The sequence below is a fragment of the Scyliorhinus canicula genome, chromosome 16, assembly GCF_902713615.1.
Source record: "Scyliorhinus canicula chromosome 16, sScyCan1.1, whole genome shotgun sequence".
NCBI lineage: Eukaryota > Metazoa > Chordata > Chondrichthyes > Carcharhiniformes > Scyliorhinidae > Scyliorhinus > Scyliorhinus canicula.
Window position 1 is genome coordinate 97,988,571 of NC_052161.1, and position 23,765 is coordinate 98,012,335.

Genomic DNA, 23,765 nt, shown 5'->3' on the forward strand with positions numbered 1-23,765 from the left:
TCCATTGTATCACACAAAGTGGGCTATTGTGCTCCTCATAACCAAAATCTATTAAACGTTGTGGGTCAGGTGAACTCCATGATATACTTTGGTGTTCTCTAAACCCTGGCCCATAATAACCCCCGGGGGAAGCGCTGAGGTATATGCCGCACGCTAATTGGTTACAACCGGGACTATTAATTAATATACTATGAGGCCCTTTAAAATTGTGAATTTCTGAATGTGGCCCTTGCACGGAAAAGTTTGCCCACCCCTGCTCTACACGCACACACATAAGATAGACAGATACATAGGGTAAGAGAGGGGTGAAAATCATAAGTAAAAGGAAAAATAGTCTTTGTGGCAGATAGTTGTCTCCATCCAGACCTTCCTTCCAAGTAAGCTTTCAGATCCAGGTCTCTGTTTGCAGCCTGTAATAGTTTTACTGTAGATTCATTGAGATATGTGCAGTTTCAGAAATACATCAACCCACAAGCCTTTCTGGAAAGAGAAAGATAGAGAGAGACAGAGAGAGAGAAGAAGAGCAGGTCCTTCCCCTGGGTTCCCAGGTTTCAAACAGAGCTCCTTGTGTCTCTGAAAATCATTCCAGTCAAGTAGGATCCACTCACCACCTGTTACAGCCAGAATACCGTATTTTGGCCAAAAAATGAATATATTAATTACTGTACGACCCTCTGGGCTAGTGCATGGTCAATTCCAGCCCCACTTGAACCTGAGTCGCAACACAGTTGATATCAACAAATAACTATCAGAAGATACCCAAAGTCTTTGGCCTATGGCTGCCCAATAACTACAGTCACCAGGTTTGTAAATTTAACACAATTTTTTAATCAATAACAATAACTATAATTAAATATGCAACAAATAAAACTGGTTAACTATTATCCAATTCCTAACTCCCCCCCCCCCCCCACACTTTAACTTCCCCACCCTCAACAGGCACACAAGACAGACAACCAAACACAGAGGGGAAAAGAAGGGTATAAAATATTGATGAAAGTAAAAGGATAAGAGTCTTTGTTTCAGATGGACTTGTTCCAACACACCTTTCTTCAATCTAGGCTTTCAGTTCCAGATTTTTGCTTTCAGTATGTAATGGTTTTCACTGTAGATTCATCCAGGTCTCAAAGCTTCTCTGCAGGTTCATAAAAACAGCAGCTATGCAGCAATTCTGGAGAGAGAGAGAGAGAGGGAGAAGAGCAGCTTCTTCTCTCTGCGTCCAGGACCCGACTCTCCTTTCTATAGTTCTCTGAAAACCATCCAACTCGGGTAGGATCCAATCATTGGGCAGAATAAGGTCTTTGGGCCAAATCCCTCCGATCTCTTGGGTGCCAAAATGTCTGAGTTCTGATGTTTAAAAGCTAGTACAGTATGTTATTTTGTAACTTTCAAGTTCCTCACACCCTCTGCTCAACGTAAAGGTTTATGTCCATTAAGTATCATATGGATCAAAAGTGAAGGGGGCAAAATGAAAGAAATAGGAAATAAGGGAATCAACAGGAAGAGCCCGTACAATACTTAAATAATTACTTTATTTAAAGAGACATAAATGTGTTGTCTTCATTCCCCAGAATGTTACCATGTTAATAGTTATGTTCAATTATATAGGTCAAGTGTTTATTTTCTACTCTTGTGATAATTATATTTAAATTGTTTCTAGAAATGTGTCTTGGATGGATATGCATGAGATCGGTGAGTATAGGATGGGTCTGTAATGCATAATTTAGTCAGGTCAATGACATGTCAAATATCGGATGGCAGTGGTCCAGCAAGTTACGCAGAGTTACAGCCCATAATCCCTTTGCCTTTAGGTCCAAATACAAAGTTGTTTAACTAAAGACTGATTCTCCTATTCATGCTCCTAGATCAGTTTTATTCTCTTGTACATTGTAGTCAGTATAAAAGTTTATGTTGTTATTTTGCAGTTTGCATGTAAAGCCACATACATCTCTATCCAGTATCCTTAAAGACTCCCCCTATCGTGACTTATTGAAGTAACATATTCCAGCATCTAGTACATGAGCATTGCGAGTTTGGCAGAACCTACGGTCGCTCATACCTATACTGCGCACCCCACCCCCCCCCGCCCTATGGCGCTCATACCGGCGGATACCCCCAGGTATCGCGGCAGCGAGGTTTGTATTCAACAGAAAATCCCATTGATAACGGAGGACCCTGAAGATCCCTCCACCAGCTAATGGCGGGCCACCGCACACCACCACGAAACACGCGGAGGGTTGCTTGATAAATCCCACCCGTGTGTGGCGGCACAGTGGTTAGCACTGCTGCCTCACGACGCTGAGGACACTGGTTCGATTCCAGTCCTGGGTCACTGCCCGTATGGAGTTTACACATTCTCCCTGTGTCTGCATGAGTCTCACCCCCACAACTCCAAGGTGTGCCGGTTAGGTGGATTGGCCGCGCTAAATTGCTCCATAATTGGAAATAAATAATTGGGTACTCTAAATTTATTTTTAAAAACATTAAATCCTGCCCGTGTGGTACAAACTGCATTAACTGAACAATGAAAGAAAACATCCTTTTTGTTACTGCATCAAAATGTAACTTCAATAACAGTAATAAATGACCAATAATAGATTTTTTTAAAATCTATTCAGGGGCCTGGGTGTCACTGGTTCGGCCAGCATTTATTGCCCGTCCCTAATTGCCCTCGAGAAGATGGTGGTGAGCTACCTTCTTGAACCGCTGCACCACGATGTGTAGGTACACCCACAGTGCCTTGAGAGAGGTGGTTCCAGGATTTTGACCCAGTGACAGTGAAGGTGATATAGTTCCAAGTCGCACACCATTCATTTTGACATTTCTGAATCAGATTTGTGAAATACCGTTAGTTAATGCTTTTGTGTTGTGTGCGTTTCAAGCCCAGCTTCCTGGTGTCATGAATTATGGTCACACTCTTTTATAAATACTTAACACTGAAACTGCCTATTTAAACCTTAGAATGAAAATCCTGCAAATAAACAGTTGCCATAATAATATGGCTGTGAGCTCTGCCCTGTGGATGTTGCTATCATGGAATGAGTTTCTGAGTCTCTTTCTACCTACAATTACCGCCTTGTTTAGAAAAAGGATATTCATCAACTCATCTTAGCAAATTTCATCGGCTGGATTCTAAAGACCCCCGGAAGGAACTTCCATCCCTGCCGAATGGGACCCCGGAAGACCCATCAGCCGGAACTTCCAGTCCCGCCGATGATGACCCCATGCGGTGGGATGGGAGGGGCACGCAAAATAGCATAGATATCGGCAGGACCAGACGATCCCACCGGCAGCCAATGATGAGCCGCCTCCCCAACTCGAAAATAGGCCATTGGGGGGGGGGGGGGGAGAATGGGTGTGGGGGGGGAGTTCCATCTCAAAGTCATCACCCTGATCCTGTAAAAACAAAAGTAGAAATAATAATGCACGTAGAAAATTTGAAACTTTCCAGTCTTTAATCACAGGTTTCAAATCTTCAGCATGCAGTGAGGAATACTTTCAATGTCAAAACGGAAAATGCATTCCCGAGAATCTGGTCTGTGATTCAGAAAGTATTGATAACTGTGGAGATGGCAGTGATGAATCTGGACTTTCCCCAGAAAAATGCAAAGGTAAGACTAGAGTATTTACATTGAACAGGACTCACACAGGGGCCTAAATAGGGATTAGAATAAAATAGCACAGAAGCAGGTCATTTTCCCCATTGGGCCTGTGATCGATTAAATGTTTCTGGAATCAGAAATATTTCCAATTCAACTCTCCTCTCTCTACCTTCTTAAAAATGCATGTGGCATCAAATTATATTAGGATTGAGGTGTCCTCTATCTTCCCAATTGATAAGGCTGAGCCTCCCTCTTCTCCAATCCCCAAGAGGATAATGATTGAGGACACAAGGCTCGGACCCTCATCAAAGTTCGCTGTGGGAGTTGGTCCCTGCACCCTGTTTCCATTCATTACTGTTCTCCGAGCTGTCAGTCTCTCCCCATCCCCCCAAAATCACAATCAATCTACAATCTTCCTGCCTTAATTGACAACCGGGGTGTGGAGGAAATATGGTAAGTGTAACTTTTTTCAATAAATAAGGAATTGCATTTTTTGGTGCAATTGTAGAGATTAATATTTGGGCTTTGCTCCCGAAAAAGTAGTGTCGACATCGACAGGAAGTATTTGAAAAAATATATGATTTAAGCCAAATATCATGGGGCTATTACCTGAAATTGATTTTTACACAAGTATATATGATAAATTAGTTTGCGACATTGAACTGCCATGAGGTAGGTGGTTATGTGGCATGCCCAGCAAATTCCAAAGGGAAACATGGAGAGCTGTCACAATGGTTTTCAATTTGTATTCTATTACGAGAAGATGGTTAGAGAGAGATCAAGAGTTAAAAACACCTTTTGAAATTTTAAGTAATAAATTAAAACATCTATTAATAAAAGAAAACTTAAACACACAAGATCACATTTATACAGTTAAAATTAGTCTGACAAATATTTATACTTGGTGAGATCAACAAACAAACACCCCTTTTGACAAAAGTTCCGATAGATATTTTTCTATAAGTTTACTTCCAATAAGTTTACCACAAGGCACCCACTGTTGCTCTCAGGAAGATATGTCAGGGCTTCTCTCTCTTTCTCTCTCTCTCAATGCCATGTGAAGGATTCCAAGATCTTGAAAATAAAACCCTTCTTTCTGGCACAAACAAGACACTTGTCAGGGGTGGCTGAAGTCTGCTTCACTTTGCTTTCTTCACAGTTCTGTCCCAGCACAGCACTCTCTTCAGGACTTTACATATCCTCACCTACTAACATAGCTTCCAACCTTCCTTTAAATATATTTTTCCTTCTTTCATCTTTTCCCAATTGTCCCTATCCTTCTTTGAAATTTACCTTTCCCAGATTTTGGAAGTCAGGTGGGGAGGCAAAAAAGGGGATATAATGGGAGGGTGGGTGCCTCCAATTTTCACAGGGAAGCCCTCCCTCCACCACACCCTCCACCCTCTGTCCAAAGGATATAACCCCCTCCCTTCCCAAATTTTCACCAACTTTGGATAAAAAGAACAGCCTTTCCACTCTCACCCGCCTTTCCACTGCCCGGGATATAGCCATGGAGGTGGATCGCACCTTTCCACTACCCAAAAGGGATATGGCATAGGAGGTGGATCGAGCTCCTTAAGTGGACATGAATTGGTCACAGAAGCTTCAATAGGCCTACGGGCTGACGGCCAGTGAGCTCCTCACCCATGTCCCCCGATCATAGGGACTGGGTCAGGGGTGGTCAGGAAGGCAGTGGACTACCCACCCGTCATATTTTACATCCCATTTCCTGCCAAAAGGAAGCCTGGCTGGGGACTGTAAATCTAGATCCTGAGCACAAAATCCAAGCAGATACTTAAGTGTGGGATTGCACGTAGGCACTGCCTAAGGTGTTGTTTGTTTGCGTAAGATTTGAAACCAAGGCCCTGTTTGGCCTCTCAGATGAAAGTAAAAGATTCCCTGGCAGAATGTTGAAGAGCAGAGTTCCCCCTTTAGTGCCCTGGCAAATATCTATCCTTCACCCAACATTACTAAAAGAATGGGGGTTATTTTTACTGCCCGAAACAGGTAGCCATTATTGTGTTGATGTTTGTGGGAGTTTGATGTGTGCAAATTGGCCGCCGTGTTTCCTGTATTTCAACAATGACTACATTTCAGAAGTATTTCACTGGCTAATCAGTGCTTTGGGATGTCACTGAGATCAAAGCCATCTTTCCTTCTACAATTTGTTTGATCAGATTTTACTTATTGGTTCATGACCGGTAGCTTTGAAAATAATTAGAAAATTCGATTGGACAATTACCTGCCGGTTACCTATTCATCACTGGTCTATTTTAATTAATTTACAAGAAATCGATAAGTTAATTGATTCTGTTCAGCATTTATCTAAGCTATCAGTCACGATATTTTGCATGACAGATATGTGACTCAGTGGAGTTACAGTAAGTATAATTCGAGGTGTTATACCTGTGATGATTTGCAGAAGCAATCGTGTATATAAAAATGTACACGACCTCTGACCACCAGGTGGCTGTGTAAACCTATCACCTGACTCTGTGCCCAGGGGAGTTGGGAGTAAGTTGAATAGACAAATTTTGCAGTCGCTCTAATAATAATAATAATAATCGTTTATTGTCACAAGTAGGCTTCAGTGAAGTTACTGTGAAAAGCCCCAAGTCGCCACATTCCGGCTCCTCTATGCAAAGGTATTGCAACATCATCATCACGGGGGAAGGCATTGTCTTCAGGAAAAACCGAAGAACTCTGCTGAAAGTTCGGCAACCTTTTGTGATGCAAATGCAAGAAGTAGTTAGCAGTCCTTTTTGTTTTAAGAAAATATTTTATTGAAGCATTTGTAATTTTCACAATTTAACATGTTGACATTTCTAAAACAACTGCGCGGGTCGACGCACAAAATACCCCCTAAAAGACTAACAAACAGTAAACCACATCCCCCCACTTCTCCCGCCCTGTCCCCAATTACTCTTATACTAAGCTCCCTGTCCTTATTTAACATTACCCTGCCTCCTGTTTTCCTCTCCCCACCTTTTCCCTTTCCCCCTCACTGCTGACATTCACTTTTTGTTAAAGAAAGTGATGAACGGCTGCCAACTCAGGCGCATCCCTGTATTGATCCTCTCAGAGTGAACTTGATTTTCTCCAGACTGAGAAACCCTATTGATGGAACCATCAATTCAGTGAACACGTGTAGTTGGATCTGAACAGAGGCTTTAATACACTTACAATAGAGCCAGCCTATTCGTTGTTGAACTTCAGGTGAAATGTCAGGCTGGCTCTAAGGCACTGATCTTTATACATCGGTCCCAGGGGGAGGAGTCCTGGGCGGAGCCAAGGGAGGAGCCCAGTACAAACTCTCGCGTACTCCCAGAGTGACTCCCCCTGGTGGTCGGATAGTACAACTGCACTTACAATGGGTAGATAACGAACATATATACATGGAGTGATATTGGCAACTATATATAGTGTGAATCACATTCACCACATTCACTCCCTGTTAAAAAAATCAAGTCCGGCGGGGGTGATGGCTCAAAGAGACAGTCTGTCCGGTGGACGAATTGTCCGTTTTGATCTGCGGAGCACCGGGGTTGCAGCCTCTTGCGGTGGCTGGGCGGGCGTCGAGGTCTGGGGTACGGTTGCCAGCTCCGCAGCGAGTCTTGTCCGAGCCTCATACACCTCCTGGTCGAATGGAGACTGGGGACGCGGGGGGCGGGCTGGTGCTGGCGCTCAGGACTGGTGGGGTGAGTTCGCAGAATCGCAAGGGGGCGGCCGCCTGGTCAAGGGGGCGGCCGCATAGGGATTGAGAAATGAGTTCCTCGGTGGGGGTAGATGGGGGGCTGGATCCAGCGGGTGCCAGGTCCCGGAGGGATACTGTGTCCTGGCGACCGTCTGGGAACTTAACAAATGCGTACTGTGGGTTGGAATGAAGCAGGCGCTCCTTTTCAACAATGGGGTCGGTCTTGTGCGCCCTGACGTGCTTCCTTAGGAGAACCGGGCCTGGCGTCCTCAGCCATGCTGGAAGTGAGACCCCTGTGGTAGTGCCCCTGGAAAAAATGAAGAGCCGCTCGTGGGGGGTTTGGTTGGTAGCTGTACACAGGAGGGATCTAATTGCGTGGAGCGTGTCAGGGAGGACTTCCTGCCATTGGGAAACTTGGAGCTTTCTGGACCTGAGGGTCAGTAGGACGGTCTTCCAGACCGTCGCGTTCTCCCTCTCCACCTGTTCGTTCCCCCTGGGGTTGTAACTGGTAGCCCTGCTCGAGGCGATGCCCTTGTCGAGCAGGTACTGACGCAGCTCATCACTCATAAAGGACGCACCCCGGTCGCTGTGCACGTAGCTGGGGAAACCAAACAGGGTGAAGACACTATGCAGGGCCCTAATGACTGTGTGGGAGGTCATATCGGGGCATGGGATGGCGAAGGGGAATCGGGAGAACTCGTCAATAATGTTAAGGAAGTAAATGTTTTTGTTAGTGGAGGGGAGTGGCCCTTTGAAATCGATCGCAAGGCGTTCAAAGGGCCTAGAAGCCTTGACCAGATGGGCCCTGTCTGGTCTATAGAAGTGCGGTTTGCACTCCGCACAGATCGGGCAGTCCCTGGTGACCACTTTTACCTCCTCGTTGGAGAAAGGCAGGTTTCGGGCCCTGATGTAGTGGGCGAGCTGGGTGACCCCTGGGTGGCAGAGGTCATCGTGGATGGCTTTTAGGCGGCTGATTTGCGTGCTGGCGCATGTCCCGCCGGATAGGGTATCCGAGGGCTCGTTGAGCTTCCCCAGTCGATATTTGATATCGTAATTGTAGGTGGAGAGTTCGATCCTCCACCGAAGAATTTTATCATTTTTATTTTGCCCCTTTGCGAGTTGTCGAACATGAAGGCGACCGACCTTTGGTCGGTAATGAGGGTGAACCTCCTACCTGTGAGGTAGTGCCTCCAGTGTCGGACACCCTCCACGATGGCTTGTGCTTCCTTCTCGACTGAGGAGTGTCGGAGTTCTGAAGCGGATAGGGTACGGGAAAAAAATGCAACGGGCCGCCCTGCTTGGTTTAAAGTGGCTGCTAGCGCTACCTCTGAGGCGTCGCTCTCAACCTGAAAGGGAGTGGATTCATCCACCGCCCGCATGGCTGCTTTGGCGATGTCGTCCCTGATGTAGCTGAAGGCTTGGCGCGCCTCAGCAGACAGGGGAAATAGTGTGGCCTTGAAGAGTGGGCGGGCTTTGTTCGCATATTGGGGGACCCACTGGGCGTAGTACGAAAAGAGCCCCAAGCACCGTTTGAGGGCCTTGGGGCCATGGGGGAGGGGGAGTTCTAAGCATGCGGTCCGGGTCTGGGCCCAGGACTCCATTCTCCACGACATAGCCGAGGATGGCTAGTCTGTTTGTGCGGAACACGCATTTCTCCTTGTTATATGTAAGGTTTAATTTTTGGGCCGTCTGGAGAAAACGGTGGAGGTTGGCGTCGTGGTCCTGCTGGTCATGGCCGCAGATGGTAACATTATCCAGATACGGAAACGTGGCCCGCAGGCCGTACTGGTCTACCATTCGGTCCATTGCTCGTTGGAACACCGAAACCCCGTTAGTGACGCCGAAGGGAACCCGGAGGAAATGGAAGAGGCGGCTATCGGCCTCGAACGTCGTGTAGTGGCGGTCCTCTGGGCGGATTGGGAGCTGGTGGTATGCAGACTTCAGATCCACCATGGAAAATACCCGATATTGGGCGATCTGGTTTACCATGTCTGCGATTCTGGGGAGGGGGTACGCGTCTAGGAGCGTAAAGCGATTGATGGTCTGACGACCATGCGGAGTTTTTCCCCGGTCTTGACGACCACCACCTGAGCTCTCCAGGGACTGTTACTGGCCTCTATGATCCCCTCACTGAGCAGCCTTCGTACCTCCGTTCTGATAAATACCCTATCCTGCAGGCTGTACCGCCTGCTGCGGGTGGCTACCAGTTTGCAATCCACGGTGAGGTTGGCGAAGAGAGGAGGGGGGCGATGCACAGCGTGGCGAGGCTGCAGATAGTGAGTGGGGGCGGGGGCCCTCCGAAGCTGAGGGTGAGACTCTTGAGATTACATTGGAAATCCAAGCCTAAGAGGAGTGGCGCGCAGAGGTCGGGCAAGACATACAGTTTAAATTTGGAATAGCTAGCGCCTCGAATCGTTAGTGTTGCTGTAGTGCGGCCTTGGATTTGGATGGAATGGGAGCCCAAAGCGAGGGCGATAGTTTGGTTGACGGGATAAATAGGGAGGGAACAGCGTCTTACCAGCTCTGGGTGTATGAAGCTCTCTGTGCTCCCGGAGTCGAAGAGGCACGACGTGTTTACCCATTGATCTGGACTTCCATCATCGAATTTCTCAGATGCTTGGGGCGAGATTGGTCGAGGGTGACCGCGTTGAGTTGCGGGCCGCGTGGTGGTGCCCGGGGGAGTCGAATTCTTCCGATCAGGCGTCCTGTCGAGTAGATGCCGCTGTGTTCTGGCGAGCCTGATGCAGGAACACTGCGCTGAGTTGCGGGCCATGTGGTGACTGCCCGGGGAGGTCGTACTCCTCCGATGAGCTGTTTGAGTCTGGGGATGCAGCTAGGGCCCGTGGATCGCACGTGGAGGGTGGTGATGAAGATTGCGTCCAAGATGGCGGCCCCCATGAATCGCACATGGCTGGCCGCATGGTGGTGGTTTGCCAAGATGGCGGCCCCCATGGATCGCACATGGCGGGAGGGGGCGGAGCCTGAGCGTAGGCCGCAGCGTTTCGGGCCCCGCGGGCCTGCTGGTGCTGGGGGCGATATTTTTGGACTGTTGGGGTGTTGAGGGCTGGGGCCCTTCTGCCGAGGCACACTTTAGCATAGTGACCTTTCTTCCCGCAGATGCTGCAGGTCGCGGATCGGGCTGAGCAGTGCTGCCGCAGGTGCTGGCCTTGTCCACAGAAGTGGTAGGCTGGAGCAGTTGAATAACTGGTTTGGGGAGCTGAATAGTGGCAGGCGGGAGCAGTTGAATAACTGGTTTGGCGAGCTGAGTAGTGGCAGGCTGGAGCAGTTGAATAACTGGTTTGGTGAGCTGAGTAGCTGGCTGGGGGAGCTGAGTAATTAGCTGGAGCTGCTGGATAGTTTGAGTAGTTGACTGGGACAGTAGGACCGGCTGTGGCAGCGCGATAGCTGGGGGGCCTTGCGACACAGGCTTGAGGGGTCCTCAGGTCGGGGGCCCATGCCAGGTCCGCGGGAAACGAGTTGAGGCTGCGGAAGGAAACTTCCATCGTGATAGCAGCCTCTACGGTAGTCTCTAAGCCCTGGGCCCCATTTTCTAATAGTCTCTGGCGTACATAGCTAGATCGAAGGCCCGCTACAAAAACATCCCGCACAGCAAGCTCCCTATGTTCGGCCGCGGTTACGGCCTGGTAATTGCAGTCATTTGAGAGATTGTTCAACTCGCGTGCAAAATCAGCTAAAGTTTCAGTAGACCGTTGTCGGCGAGTCGTGAGCACATGGCGGGCAAAGACCTCGTTAATGGGCCTAATATACATTTTGTCCAAAAATCGGCAGCGCTGCGGTGTAGGAACCGGCTGGATTTAATTGTGTATAAATTCTGTGGCTTACCCTCGCGTGCAGTAGGCTGAGCTTTTGTTCCTCCGTAGTTTCAGCGGTGCTGATTTCAGCCAGGTAGGCCTTCAAACATTTCAGCCAGTGGCAGAAGGCTTCTTTCGCCTCTGCATCCTGCGGATCGAGTTCTAGACGTCCTGGTTTTAGAGCGGATTCCATGCTTTACTTCGGCAGCTTCTTAAGTGTATTAAATTGATGGAACCATCAATTCAGCGAACACGTGTAGTTGGATCTGAACAGAGGCTTTAATACACTTACAATAGAGCCAGCCTATTCGTCGTTGAACTTCAGGTGAAATGTCAGGCTGGCTCTAAGGCACTGATCTTTATACATCGGTCCCAGGGGGAGGAGTCCTGGGCGGAGCCAAGGGAGGAGCCCAGTACAAACTCTCGCATACTCCCAGAGCGACTTCCCCCTGGTGGTCGGATAGTGCAACTGCACTTACAATGGGTAGATACCGAACATATATACATGGAGTGATATTGGCAACTATATATAGTGTGAATCACATTCGCCACACCTATCATATCGCTGAACCACACTCCTGACTTCGGAGGCTCCGAGTCCCTCCATCTCAACAAGATCCGTCTCCAGGCCACCAGGGAGGAGAAGGCCAGGATATCAGCCTCCCTCCCCCTCTTTGCCCCCAGATCCTCCGCCACCCCAAATATTGCCAATTCTAGACTCGGGAGTTACCCTACCTTCTAGGGCTTCTGACATAACCCGCAAATCCCTGCCAGAATTCCCTCAGTTTCGAACATGCCCAAAACATATGAACATGGTTGGCCAGGCTACCCCGACACTGTCCACATCTGTCCTCCACCTCATCGAAGAACCTACTGATCTGGGCTACCGTTATGTGGGCCCTGTGGACTACCTTGAACTGAATCAAGCTGAGTCTAGCACAGGACAAGGATGCATTTACCCTTTTCAAGGCTTTTTCCCACAGTTCAGTTTCCAGCTCCCCTCCTAGCTCCTCTTCCCACTTCCTCTTCACCTCTCTGATTGGGGCCAACAAATTCTAACAATTCCCTGTATATCTCCGAAATCTTCCCACTTCCAACCCCTGTTTTTGACATCCCTTTATCCTGTTGTCCCCTCAGGGGGAGGAGAGGAAAGCTTGGGACCTGCCTCCGTACAAAGTCCCGCACTTGAAGATACCGAAACCCGTTCCCTCCCGGCAAATCAAACTCTCCTCTAATGTCTCCAAGGTCGGAAAGCCCTCCTGGATGAATAGATCCCCAAACCTCTCAATCGCTGCCCGCTACCATACCTTAAAGCCCCCATCCAAACCCCCGGGATAAACCGGTGATTGTCACAGATCGGTGACCGCACTGACTCCCCCTCATATGCTGCCTCCATTGCCCCCACACCCTTAGGGCTGCCACCACCACAGGACTTGTGGAGTACTGAGCCGGCGAGAACGGCAGGGGCGCCGTTAGTAAAGCCTCCAGACTCGTACCTTTGCAGGATGCTGCCTCCATCCGCTCCCAGACCGACCCCTCCCCCACTACCCACTTCCTGACCATCGATATGTTGGCAGCCCAGTAATAGTTAATAAAGCTCGGGAGAGCCTTCTCTGCGGACCCGTTCCAGGAGTGCACTCTTTACTCTTGGGGTTTTACCCGACCATATAAACCTCGATATCGCCGCATTCATACTTCTGAAAAAAGCCTTTGGGACAAAAATCGGGAGACATAGAAAAAAGAAAAGCAGTCTCGGAAGGACAGTCACCTTCACCGTCTGAACCCTCCCCGCCAGCGTCATTGGGAGCATGTCCCATCTACGGAAATCCCTTCTCATTTGATCCACTGCTTTGCCCAAATTTAACTTGTAAAGCTGCCCTCAAACCTTGGCCACCTGAATCCCTAGATACCTAAAACTCTTCCCAACCACTTTAAAAGTAGCTCCTTCAGCCTCCTTTCCTGCCCCCCGTGCCTAGATCACGATCATCTCGCTCTTTCCCATATTTAACTTATAGCCTGAAAAATCGCCCAAATTCTCCTAATACCTCCATGATTTTAGTCACCACCACCTCCTCCCCCCCCCCCCCCCCCCCCCCCCCCCCCCTCTCACTGTACCCTGCCAGGTATTCGCTGCTCTCAGGGCCATTGCTAAGGGTTCTATGGCCATGGCAAACAGTAATGGGGAGAGTGAGCATCCCTGCCTTGTCCCCCGACATAGACTAAAGTATTCTGACCAAACTCGGTTAGGTTTTGCCGGTACAATAACCGGACCCACTCCACAAATCCTTGCCCAAACCCAAACCTGCCTAAAATATCCCATCGATATTTCCACTCCACCCGGTCGAAAGCCTTCTCCGCACCCATGGCAACTTCCACCTCAGCCTCGCGCCCCTCCGCTGGCATCATAATTACATTAAGAAGCTGTCTACTGTTGGATGTCAGGTGCCTGCCCTTTACAAATCCCGTCTGATTCTCCCCAATTATCTCCGGGACACAATCCTCCATTCGAGTGGCCAGGATCTTTGCCAATAATTTGGCACCGACATTCAAGAGGGAGATTGGCCTGTACGATCCACAGCTCTCCGGATCCTTGTCTTACTTCAGGATGAGAGAAATTGATGCCTGTGATAACGTTAGGGGAAGTACTCCCAGCTCCTTGGACTCGTTAAAAGCCTTAACCAGGAGCGCCCCCAGTACCCCAGAGAACTTCTTATAAAACCACTGGAAATCTCTCAGGTCCCGGAGCTTTACCCAATTGCATCGCCCCAGTCCATCTATCACCTCCCCAAGCCCAATCGGGCACCCCAGGGCCTCCACCAGCTCCTCATTTACCTTCGGGAACGCTAGCCTCCCCAGGAATTGATTCATGCCCTCCTCCCCATCCGGGGGTTCCGACTCGTATAGCTGGTTATAAAATTCCCGAAACACTTCATTCACCGCCCCCGGGTCCATCACCATCTTCCCCCTCATATCCTTTATTTTCCCTATTTCTCTCTCCGCCTCCTGTTTCCTCAGCTGATGCGCCAGCATCCTGCTAGCTTTCTCCCCATGCTCATATATTGCCCATTTTGGGAAAGGACCCAAACTCCATTTGAAGTCTCTGACCCTCCTTCAGGAGCTCCTCATTTGGGGACTCCGAATATCTCTTGTCCACCTGTAAGATTTCTCCTACCAACCTGTCCCGCTCCGACCGCTCAGTTTTATCCCTGTGGGCTCGAATCGAAATACATTCCCCTCTAATAACCGCTTTCAGTGCCTCCCAGACCATCCCAGCTTTATGTACCCCCGAATGACCTCTCACACTCGCTCACAGATCTCCTCATCCACTAGTAGCCCTGTATCTAGTCTCCACTGTGAGTGCTGGGACATTCCCGTGCCTGCCCATAGGTCTATCCAGTGTGGTGCATGATCCGAGACCACAATTGCTGAGTACTCACTGTCCTCAACTTCTGCTAACAGTGTTTTATCTAGCACGAAGAAACCTGTCCAGGAGTGCGCCTTATGTACATGGGAGTAGAATGAATAGTCCCTGCTCCTTGGTCTCTCAAATCTCCACGGATCTATCCCTCCCACGCTCTCCATGAACCCCCGCAGTTCCTTTGCCATTGCTGATAGTTTCCCCGACCTAGTGGAGCAGCACGGCAGCATAGTGATTAGCACAATTGCTTCACAGCTCCAGGGTCCCAGGTTCCCGGCTTGGGTCACTGTCTGTGCGGAGTCTGCACCTTCTCCCCGTGTCTGCGTGGGTTTCCTTCGGGTGCTCCGGTTTCCTCCCACAGTCCAAAGATGTGCAGGTTAGGTGGATTGGCTATGTTAAATTACCCGTAGTCCAAAATTGCCTTTAGTGTTGCGTGGGGTTACTGGGTTATGAGGATAGGGTGGGGGGGTGGGCTTGGGTAGGGTGCTCTTTCCAAGAGCCGGTGCAGTCTCGATGGGCCAAATGGCCTCCTTCTGCACAGTATCTATATCAACCGGTCCAATCTTGGGTCCAGGACTATATTAAAGTCGCCACCCATGATCATCCGGTGCGAGCCAAGGTCTGGGATCTTTCCCAGCACCTTCCTGATAAAAGCAACATCATCCCAGTTTTGGGAATATATATTCACCAACACCACTGCCATTCCCTCTAGCTTCCCACTAACCATAATAAATCTGTCTCCCAGGTCTGCCTCTATCTTCCCCGCCTCAAATGTTACCCTTTTGTTAATCAGGATAGCCATCCCCTTTGTTTTAAAGTCCAGTCCTGATTGAAACACGTGCCCGACCCATCCCTTCTTTCATCTAATTTGGTCTCCCAGATTCAGGTGTGTCTCCTGTAACATAGCCACGTCCGCTTTTAACTGTCTCAGGTGTGCGAACACATGGGCTCTCTTAACCTGCCCGTTCAGTCCATGAACATTCCATGTAAGCAGTCTGGTCGGGGGGTGGGCTTTTGCCTCTCTCCCCTGTTGGTAAACCATGACCTTTCCTCGGGCCAGCTCCTAGCCCGTGTTCCGCCCCTCACGTGATCGGCCCCTCGGCAGTGACCGCCATCTGATCTCCATCTCCAGTTTCCTACCTGTCCCTGACCCGTCAGCAGTACCCCCCTCCCTGCCCCCCTCCCCCCACTTCGTCTTTCCTCAGCTCTCCCCCAACTTTGTTCCCGTGAAGTAGCTGTCCAGCTAGCCCAACAGCTCCCACCCTCTGGCATCAAAAACCTCCATCTGGAAGGTTCTATCTCCCCTAAACATAACACAAGCACTCAACACAGTGACAATAATCCCCAAAACCAAACACACCATCCCCCACCGCACAGGCAACAAGGCCCACCCCTCCCCCTTCAACCAATTCTTATCAGTCCCTTCACCTTCAAACAGAATCAAACACAATAGAAGAAGCTTCAAGCAGCTTCAGCAAATTTATGCATGCAAGAATCATCTTTCTTACAGAAAAGACAACCCCCCGCCGCAACTTAAAAGTTTTTTTCCTCTGTAATCCAGTACATAAAGCAATAAATCTAAATCAAATTACAAAGGGGGAAAAAAACCTTTTCTTCCCGAACATCGTGACTTAACTCACAAAATTAGAAAGACTGAAATTTTAAACAAGCCAAAACAAAACATAGAACTATTTTTCTTCCCCCCACCCCTCCACTTTATCCCTACCCTCAAACTCAGTCCACCACAGTTTGAATTTAAAAGTCCTTAAGGCAGATTACTGCCTTTCATAAAAGTAGCCACCTCCTCCGGAGAATTAAAGTACAGCTCCCGGTTCTCGTAGGTCACTCACAGACGAGCCAGGTATAGCAGTCCAAATTTAATGTCTTTCGCAAACAGGGCCGCCTTAACTTTGTTGAAACTTGCTCTCCTCTGTGCAAGTTCTGGTCCCCAGTCTTGCTACACCCGGATCTCTGATTTTTTCTCACGGGTACCGCTTCGTCTGCCTGGCCCACTTCATGATACGCTCTTTGTCGAGGAATCGATGTAGCCTCACCACCATGGCCCTCGGGGCCTCACGATCCTGGGGCTTATATACGAGCACCCTATGTGCCTGGCCCACCTCCAGCGGTTTGTCAAACGCACCTCCCCAACCATCCCCTGCAACATCTTCCCCACGTACATACCCGCATCTGATCCCTCTATTCCCTTTGGCAGCCCAACGATTCGGATATTTTGCCTACGAGACCGGTTCTCCAAGTCTTATCCAGCAGTCATTTCTGGCTGTCCTGTAGAATGCTAATTTCCAAAGCCATCGCAGTGGACTCTTCCTCTCGTTCAGTTGCCTGCTCCTGCAACTTTTGTCCCTGGGTCATCATTTTCTCCTCCACTCAGTCAACCACCTCCTTAATCGAGGCTATCGCCTGGGTCATGTTTTACGTTGCCCCATGAACTTCTCATCCAAGTACTCGATCCATTGCTCCTTCGACCAGTGATCTGGCGTTGACACGCTTTGTCTCGTTACCATTGTTTATCGATGACCTCTGAGCCTTGCTTTCACTCATCTTTTGGTTTGTTCTTTTTCAACTCTTATTTGGACACAATTCCATAAATTGAGGGTCACCTCCTTTTCCTCTCCCTTCGATCAACTTATGTTGAGAAATTTCCTGAAAAATCTGGTTTAAAAACCATTTAAAAAAACCACTAAGGGTGAGAGCTGCTGAATGTGTGACTGTTCACTCCATGGACACCACGGGAGATTGTAGTTAGCAGCTCAAGAAGATAGAGTCCAGCATACGGAGCCACAACAACAAGATAAAGACACAACGATACAAGAACAACAACAAGCTGCATCCACAACTATAAAGGAAGATGAAGTAACTTCACAAGTTCAGCGGCCACTCAGAAGATCAACAAGGCTAAGATGTAAACCTGAGAGACTGAATTTGTGACAGACTGTAAATAGGTTAAAGATGTAAATATTCATGCATATCATATTGAATTGTCAAAAATTATCTAATGAATGTAAATAACTACATTTCCAAAGTAAAGACGATGTGATGATATGCCAAAGCAATCTTGCATCTACAAATGTACACAACCTCCGACCACCAGGTGGCAGTGTAAACCTACCACGTGACTCTGTGCCGAGGGGAGTTGGGAGTAAGTTGTGTTGGTGGACAGATGTATTTTGCAGTAGCTCTAGATCAATTAGTTAGTGTTAGTGCTTTGTTATATATTTATTCCAGTTATCTTTACCAGCCAGTTGTTTCCCAAAAAATTATTTTAACTAGTCAAGAACTAGATGTCCTGTAGTGCATCATTCATACAGCCAATGTACAGAACATGACAATACCTTTGAAAGGCTTTTAATTACATCAATGCTTATTTGAGCTTATGTTGCCACCCACTGGAACCTTCTTCTTTTGTAGATAATTTCTTCAGCTCAGCAACTGTTGGTAAAGTCAGCTCAAGCACCATGGAGCCGAACAATTCACTGTCTCCTTCTGTCAACCTCTCTGCTCTTTGTCAAACATCAAATAGACGTCATCACCTTCTACCAGACAGCGTTCTTTATCCAGGATCTGTCACAGGTGCTTTGTTTAAATTGTGATGCAATGATTTCCCCTTATTTTTAGTATCCTTTATGGAACTCATTAAAGTTTGTTATCTTGGAACGAAAACTCCTTGACCTTAAATTCCAGGAATGTACACCCTCTCCCCTCCATGTACTCCCTCTCCCCTCCATGTACTTCCTCTCCCCTCCATGTACTCCCTCTCCCCTCCATGTACTCCCTCTCCCCTCCATGTACTCCCTCTCTCCTCCATGTACTCTCTTCCTCCTCCATGTATTCCCTCTCCCCTCCATGTACTCCCTCTCTCCTCCATGTACTCCCTCTCCCCTCCATGTACTCCCTCTCCCCTCCATGTACTCCCTCTCCCCTCCATGTACTCCCTCTCTCCTCCATGTACTCCCTTCCTCCTCCATGTATTCCCTCTCCCCTCCATGTACTCCCTCTCTCCTCCATGTACTCCCTCTCCCCTCCATGTACTCCCTCGCTCCTCTATGTACTCCCTCTCTCCTCCATGTACTCCCTTCCTCCTCCATGTATTCCCTCTCCCCTCCATGTACTCCCTCTCCCCTCCATGTACTCCCTCTCTCCTCCATGTACTCCCTTCCTCCTCCATGTATTCCCTCTCCCCTCCATGTACTCCCTCTCCCCTCCATGTACTCCCTCTCCCCTCCATGTACTCCCTCGCTCCTCTATGTACTCCCTCCTCCATGTACTCCCTCTCTCCTCCATGTACGCCCTCTCCCCTCCATGTACTCCCTCTCCCCTCCATGTACTCCCTCCCTCCTCCATGTACTCCCTCCCTCCTCCATGTACTCCCTCTCTCCTCCATGTACTCCCTCCCTCCTCCATGTACTCCCCCTCCCCTCCATGTACTCCCTCTCCCCTCCATGTACTCCGTCCCTCCTCCATGTACTCCCTCTCCCCTCCATGTACTCTCTCCCTCCTCCATGTACTCCCTCCCTCCTCCGTGTACTCCCTCCCTCCTCCATGTACTCACCCCTCCTCCATGTACTCCCTCTCTCCTCCATGTACTCCCTCTCCCCTCCATGTACTCTCTCCCTCCTCCATGTACTCCCTCCCTCCTCCGTGTACTCCCTCCCTCCTCCATGTACTCGCCCCTCCTCCATGTACTCCCTCTCCCCTCCATGTACTCCCTCTCCCCTCCATGTACTCCCTCTCCCCTCCATGTACTCTCCCCTCCATGTACTCCCTCCTCCATGTACTCCCTCTCTCCTCCATGTACTATCTCTCCCCTCCATGTACTCCCTCTCCCCTCCATGTACTCCCTCTCCCCTCCATGTACGCTCCCCTCCATGTACTCCCTCTCTCCTCCATGTACTCCCTCTCCCCTCCATGTACTCTCTCCCTCCTCCATGTACTCCCTCCATCCTCCGTGTACTCCCTCCCTCCTCCATGTACTCACCCCTCCTCCATGTACTCCCTCTCCCCTCCATGTACTCCCTCTCCCCTCCATGTACTCCCTCTCCCCTCCATGTACTCTCCCCTCCATGTACTCCCCTCCTCCATGTACTCCCTCTCTCCTCCATGTACTATCTCTCCCCTCCATGTACTCCCTCTCCCCTCCATGTACTCTCCCCTCCATGTACTCCCTCTCTCCTCCATGTACTCTCTCTCCCCTCCATGTACTCCCTCTCCCCTCCATGTACTCCCTTCCTCCTCCATGTACTCCCTCTCTCCTCCATGTACTATCTCTCCCCTCCATGTACTCCCTCTCCCCTCCATGTACTCCCTCTCCCCTCCATGTACTCTCCCCTCCATGTACTCCCTCTCTCCTCCATGTACTCTCTCTCCCCTCCATGTACTCCCTCTCCCCTCCATGTACTCCCTTCCTCCTCCATGTACTCCCTCCCTTCTCCATGTACTCCCTCCCTCCTCCATGTACTCCCTCCTCCATGTACTCCCTCCTCCATGTACTCCCTCTCTCCTCCATGTACTCCCTCTCTCCTCCATGTACTCCCTCTCTCCTCCATGTACTCCCTCCTTCCTCCATGTACTCCCTCCCTCCTCCATGTACTCCCTCCCACCTCCATGTACTCCCTCCCTCCTCCATGTACTCCCTCTCCCCTCCATGTACTCCCTCCCTCCTCCATGTACTCCCTCCCTCCTCCATGTACTCCCTCCCTCCTCCATGTACTCCCTCCCTCCTCCATGTACTCCCTCCCTCCTCCATGTACTCCCTCCCACCTCCATGTACTCCCTCCCTCCTCCATGTACTCCCTCTCCCCTCCATGTACTCCCTCCCTCCTCCATGTACTCCCTCCCTCCTCCATGTACTCTCTCCCTCCTCCATGTACTCCCTCCCTCCTCCATGTACTCCCCCTCCCCTCCATGTACTCCCTCTCTCCTCCATGTACTCCCTCCCTCCTCCATGTACTCCCTCTAGCCTCCATGTACTCCCCCTCCCCTCCATGTACTCTTGCTCTCCAATACTGCATTTGTTGTCAGGTCTGTTACTTTGAAAAGCCATTTGATAAAATGTCACAGATTAGGCCTGTTAGAAAGACTGAAGATAAAAGGGCAGGAGCGTCATGGGGCAAAATTAGTGAAAGGATAGAAGACAGGGGAGTGGTGAAGGGCTGTTTTGTAAACTAGAGAGAGTATCCAGTGGAGTTACCCCAGTTCCCAAACCAGGATCACTGCTGGTTTACATAGACATTAATGACTTGAACTTGGGAGTAGGGGACACAAAACCCGAGAAATGTTGGAAACAGTGATGAAGATAAGAACAAGCTTCAAGAGGAAGTGAACAGGCTGGTGGAACTATCAGGCACACAGCAAATGATGAAATTCAACGCAGAAAAGTGTAAGACATGTATCATCAATGTACTCCTGGCCTCCCCAAGCCACACCCTCGAATGGTGAGTCAGGACTGGGATGGGCAGCAGGAATTGCCTAAACTGGAGGTTCCCAATCCTGAACCTGGTCTGAGGAGCCATTGTTGCAGTAACCCCCCACTGAGTTGGAGGAGTGTTTTGGCCTCTACAACAGTAGATGTGGGTCCCACCAGTCATTGTCCAGGGTTGGTAAGTGGTGCAAGCCCCCTTTAAGAACTACAGGTTTGTTTTTATCTGATTTCCTTGCCGTCATCCATGTTCAGTGAGCTGATTGGTCTAGTGTCAAGGAAGAGGAGAAGTGAACTGTAAATGGAGAATTTCCAGCATCATGGATCAAGCTCTTGGAAACATATAACAAACTTGTTCCCTTACCGTCTTAGTCTTATACACATGAGGAGTTCCTCCTGTTAGCCCAACAAATTCTGGCTGGAGTCCTGCCCTGGGAATAAATTATTGTAACAGACGTGGTTCTTGGTTGATTAAAAGGTAAATTGATCCTAAATCTGTTGAATCTTTGATGCAACTTGTGCTCTTCTCTCTTCCTTGCAGACGCCAAGTCGTACGTTTCACTGCTCACCCTCTACATCATCCTGGGAGTGATTGCTGGGGTGGTCCTCCTGTTCTGGTGTTGTTGGTCACCAGGCTGGCTGGTCTGGAGGTTAAGTGTCTGCAGGTTCCTCCCGTGCTGTAACTCCTTCTGTGCAGCCTGCCAGCTCTGCACCCACAGCTGCTGTCGGATGGACAATGGTCGACTGGCCAAAGTCACACCACAAAGCACAGTCCCTGTACCTGTGTAATATACATTGCCTAGGCTAATCCCCTCTTTGAGTATATTATTAATAGCCTGACCAGCATTATGCAACACTCCAGCCTGATATTGCTACGGTTCAGGATTGGGTTGGACTAATTTAACACTAACAGTAAGATCCATTATATTTGTTTGACTAATTCATGGCTTTCCTGTTCTTCAGGAATGAAAGAGTGTCAGTATATTGTCTACTTTCTTGCGGGCTAAGCAGTATGGGATTGTACTAATTTACTCTCGTGTTTCCAGACTTGTGTGTTGCATTTTGTGCAAAGACAGATTTCCTTTGCGACTGTGAGAGACAGTTCGTCGTTTGAAAGTGAGTTGATTTCAATTGAATTCTGAAGCGTAACTGGGTCGCTTCAAGGCAGTGAAAATGCAGCATATGTAACACTAATAAACCACTATTGACAGCTGTAGATTTTCTGGTAAGATTATTTTCAGATTTAGGCTTCGTCTGTTCTTTGGCCTTTGCAAACTGGTCTACAAAGCACCCTTGGGAGATCGAAAATGCAACGTATCATGGTTTCTGGAGGTTGGGCAGCCTGAGGCGAATGTGTCCAATGAACATAGAACATACAGTGCAGAAGGAGGCCATTCGGCCCATCGAATCTGCACCCACTCACTTATGCCCTCACTTCCACCCTATCCCCGTAACCCAATAACCCCATCTAACCTTTTGGTCACTAAGGGCAATTTATCATGGCCAATCCACCTAACCTGCACAGCTTTGAACTGTGGGAGGAAACCAGAGCACCCGGAGGAAACCCACGCAGACATGGGGAGAACGTGCAGACTCCGCACAGACAGTGACCCAAGCCGGGAAGTTGGCGCTGTGAAGCCACAGTGCTAACCACTTGTGCTACCGTGCTGTCCAAATGGAGCCATTAGAGGGAACATAGGAACAGGAATAGGCCATTCTGCCCCTCAAGCCTGTCCCATCTTTTAATGAGGTTATGGCTGATCTGTGGCCTAACTCCATTTGGCCCATTTCCCTTAATATCTTGTTTAACAAAAATCTGTCTATCTCAGATATAAAATTAACAACTGATCTCGCGTCAACTGCTGTTTGTGGGAGAGAGTTCCAAACCTCTACCACCCTCTGAGTGAAGAAGTTCTCCATAACATCTCTCCTGAATGGTCGAGTCCTATTTTTAGACTATACCCCCTCGTTTTAGAATCTCCAACCAGTGGAAATGATTTATCTTTATCTACCCTGTCTTTCCCTGTCAATATCTAAAATACTTTGAACGGATCACCCCATAACCTTCTAAATTCTAGCAAAAACAGGTCTAATTTGCATAATCCCTCCTTGTAATTTAACCACTGCAGTCCAGGTATTATTTTTGTAAATTTACGTTGCACTCCCTCCAATGCCAAAATGTCCTTCCTAAGGCGTGGAGCCCAGAACTGCTCACAATATTCCCAAGTGGGGTCCAACCAGGGTTTTGGAACACATATTCCAAACACATGTTTGCAACCAGCGAACACATGTTGATTGATGTCGACAGGAGTGGATGGCAAATGGCCTAATCTGTCTCTGCCTCTGTTGAGAAACCTGCCTCTCTTTTTGTGACGTGTGTTTTCACTGCGAGATAGGGTAGTACATTAGGAAAAGGAACTGTTTCAGGTTTTGCTTTTTACACTGGGCTTCAACTGGGCAGTGGAGTCTTCGGCAAGTAAATAACGCTAACCTGACCTGGTGACACGCCATTGCTTACTTTCCATTACTGCTGTTGATTCATGGTCTAGGGCTGCTAGGAACTATGGGAAAGGTAGAGAGAAGTTAAACAGCAATCGGCTGCAGTTAAAAGCTTATTTCTATCCCTATATCTGTCATCTCTAGCCCCACAACACTCCGAGATATCTGTGCTCAACTTATTTTCCCCTCAGCACCCTGATTTTTATTGTTCCACCTTGCTTTCAGCTGCCCAGCACCTAAGCTCTGGAATGTCCTCCCTAACCCCCTCTATCTCTGTACCTCTCTTTGTGCCTTTCAGACACTC

The 23,765-nt window shown here is 48.9% G+C and overlaps 1 protein-coding gene across 2 annotated transcripts in view; it reads left to right on the forward strand.

Moving 5' to 3' along the window:
- ldlrad2 (low density lipoprotein receptor class A domain containing 2) overlaps positions 1-22,338 on the forward strand; it is a 44,728-nt gene extending 22,390 nt beyond the window's left edge. Inside the window, exons 3-5 of one of the 2 annotated variants that reach the window (XM_038821173.1) lie at positions 3,465-3,611; positions 17,956-18,117; positions 21,504-22,338. In XM_038821173.1, the coding sequence (XP_038677101.1) occupies positions 3,465-3,611; positions 17,956-18,117; positions 21,504-21,751 (557 nt within the window). In that variant the 3' untranslated portion in view covers positions 21,752-22,338. The remainder of the gene's footprint in view (positions 1-3,464; positions 3,612-17,955; positions 18,118-21,503) is intronic. The other variant, XM_038821174.1, reaches the window with a different exon arrangement.
- Positions 22,339-23,765: the final 1,427 nt, after the last annotated feature.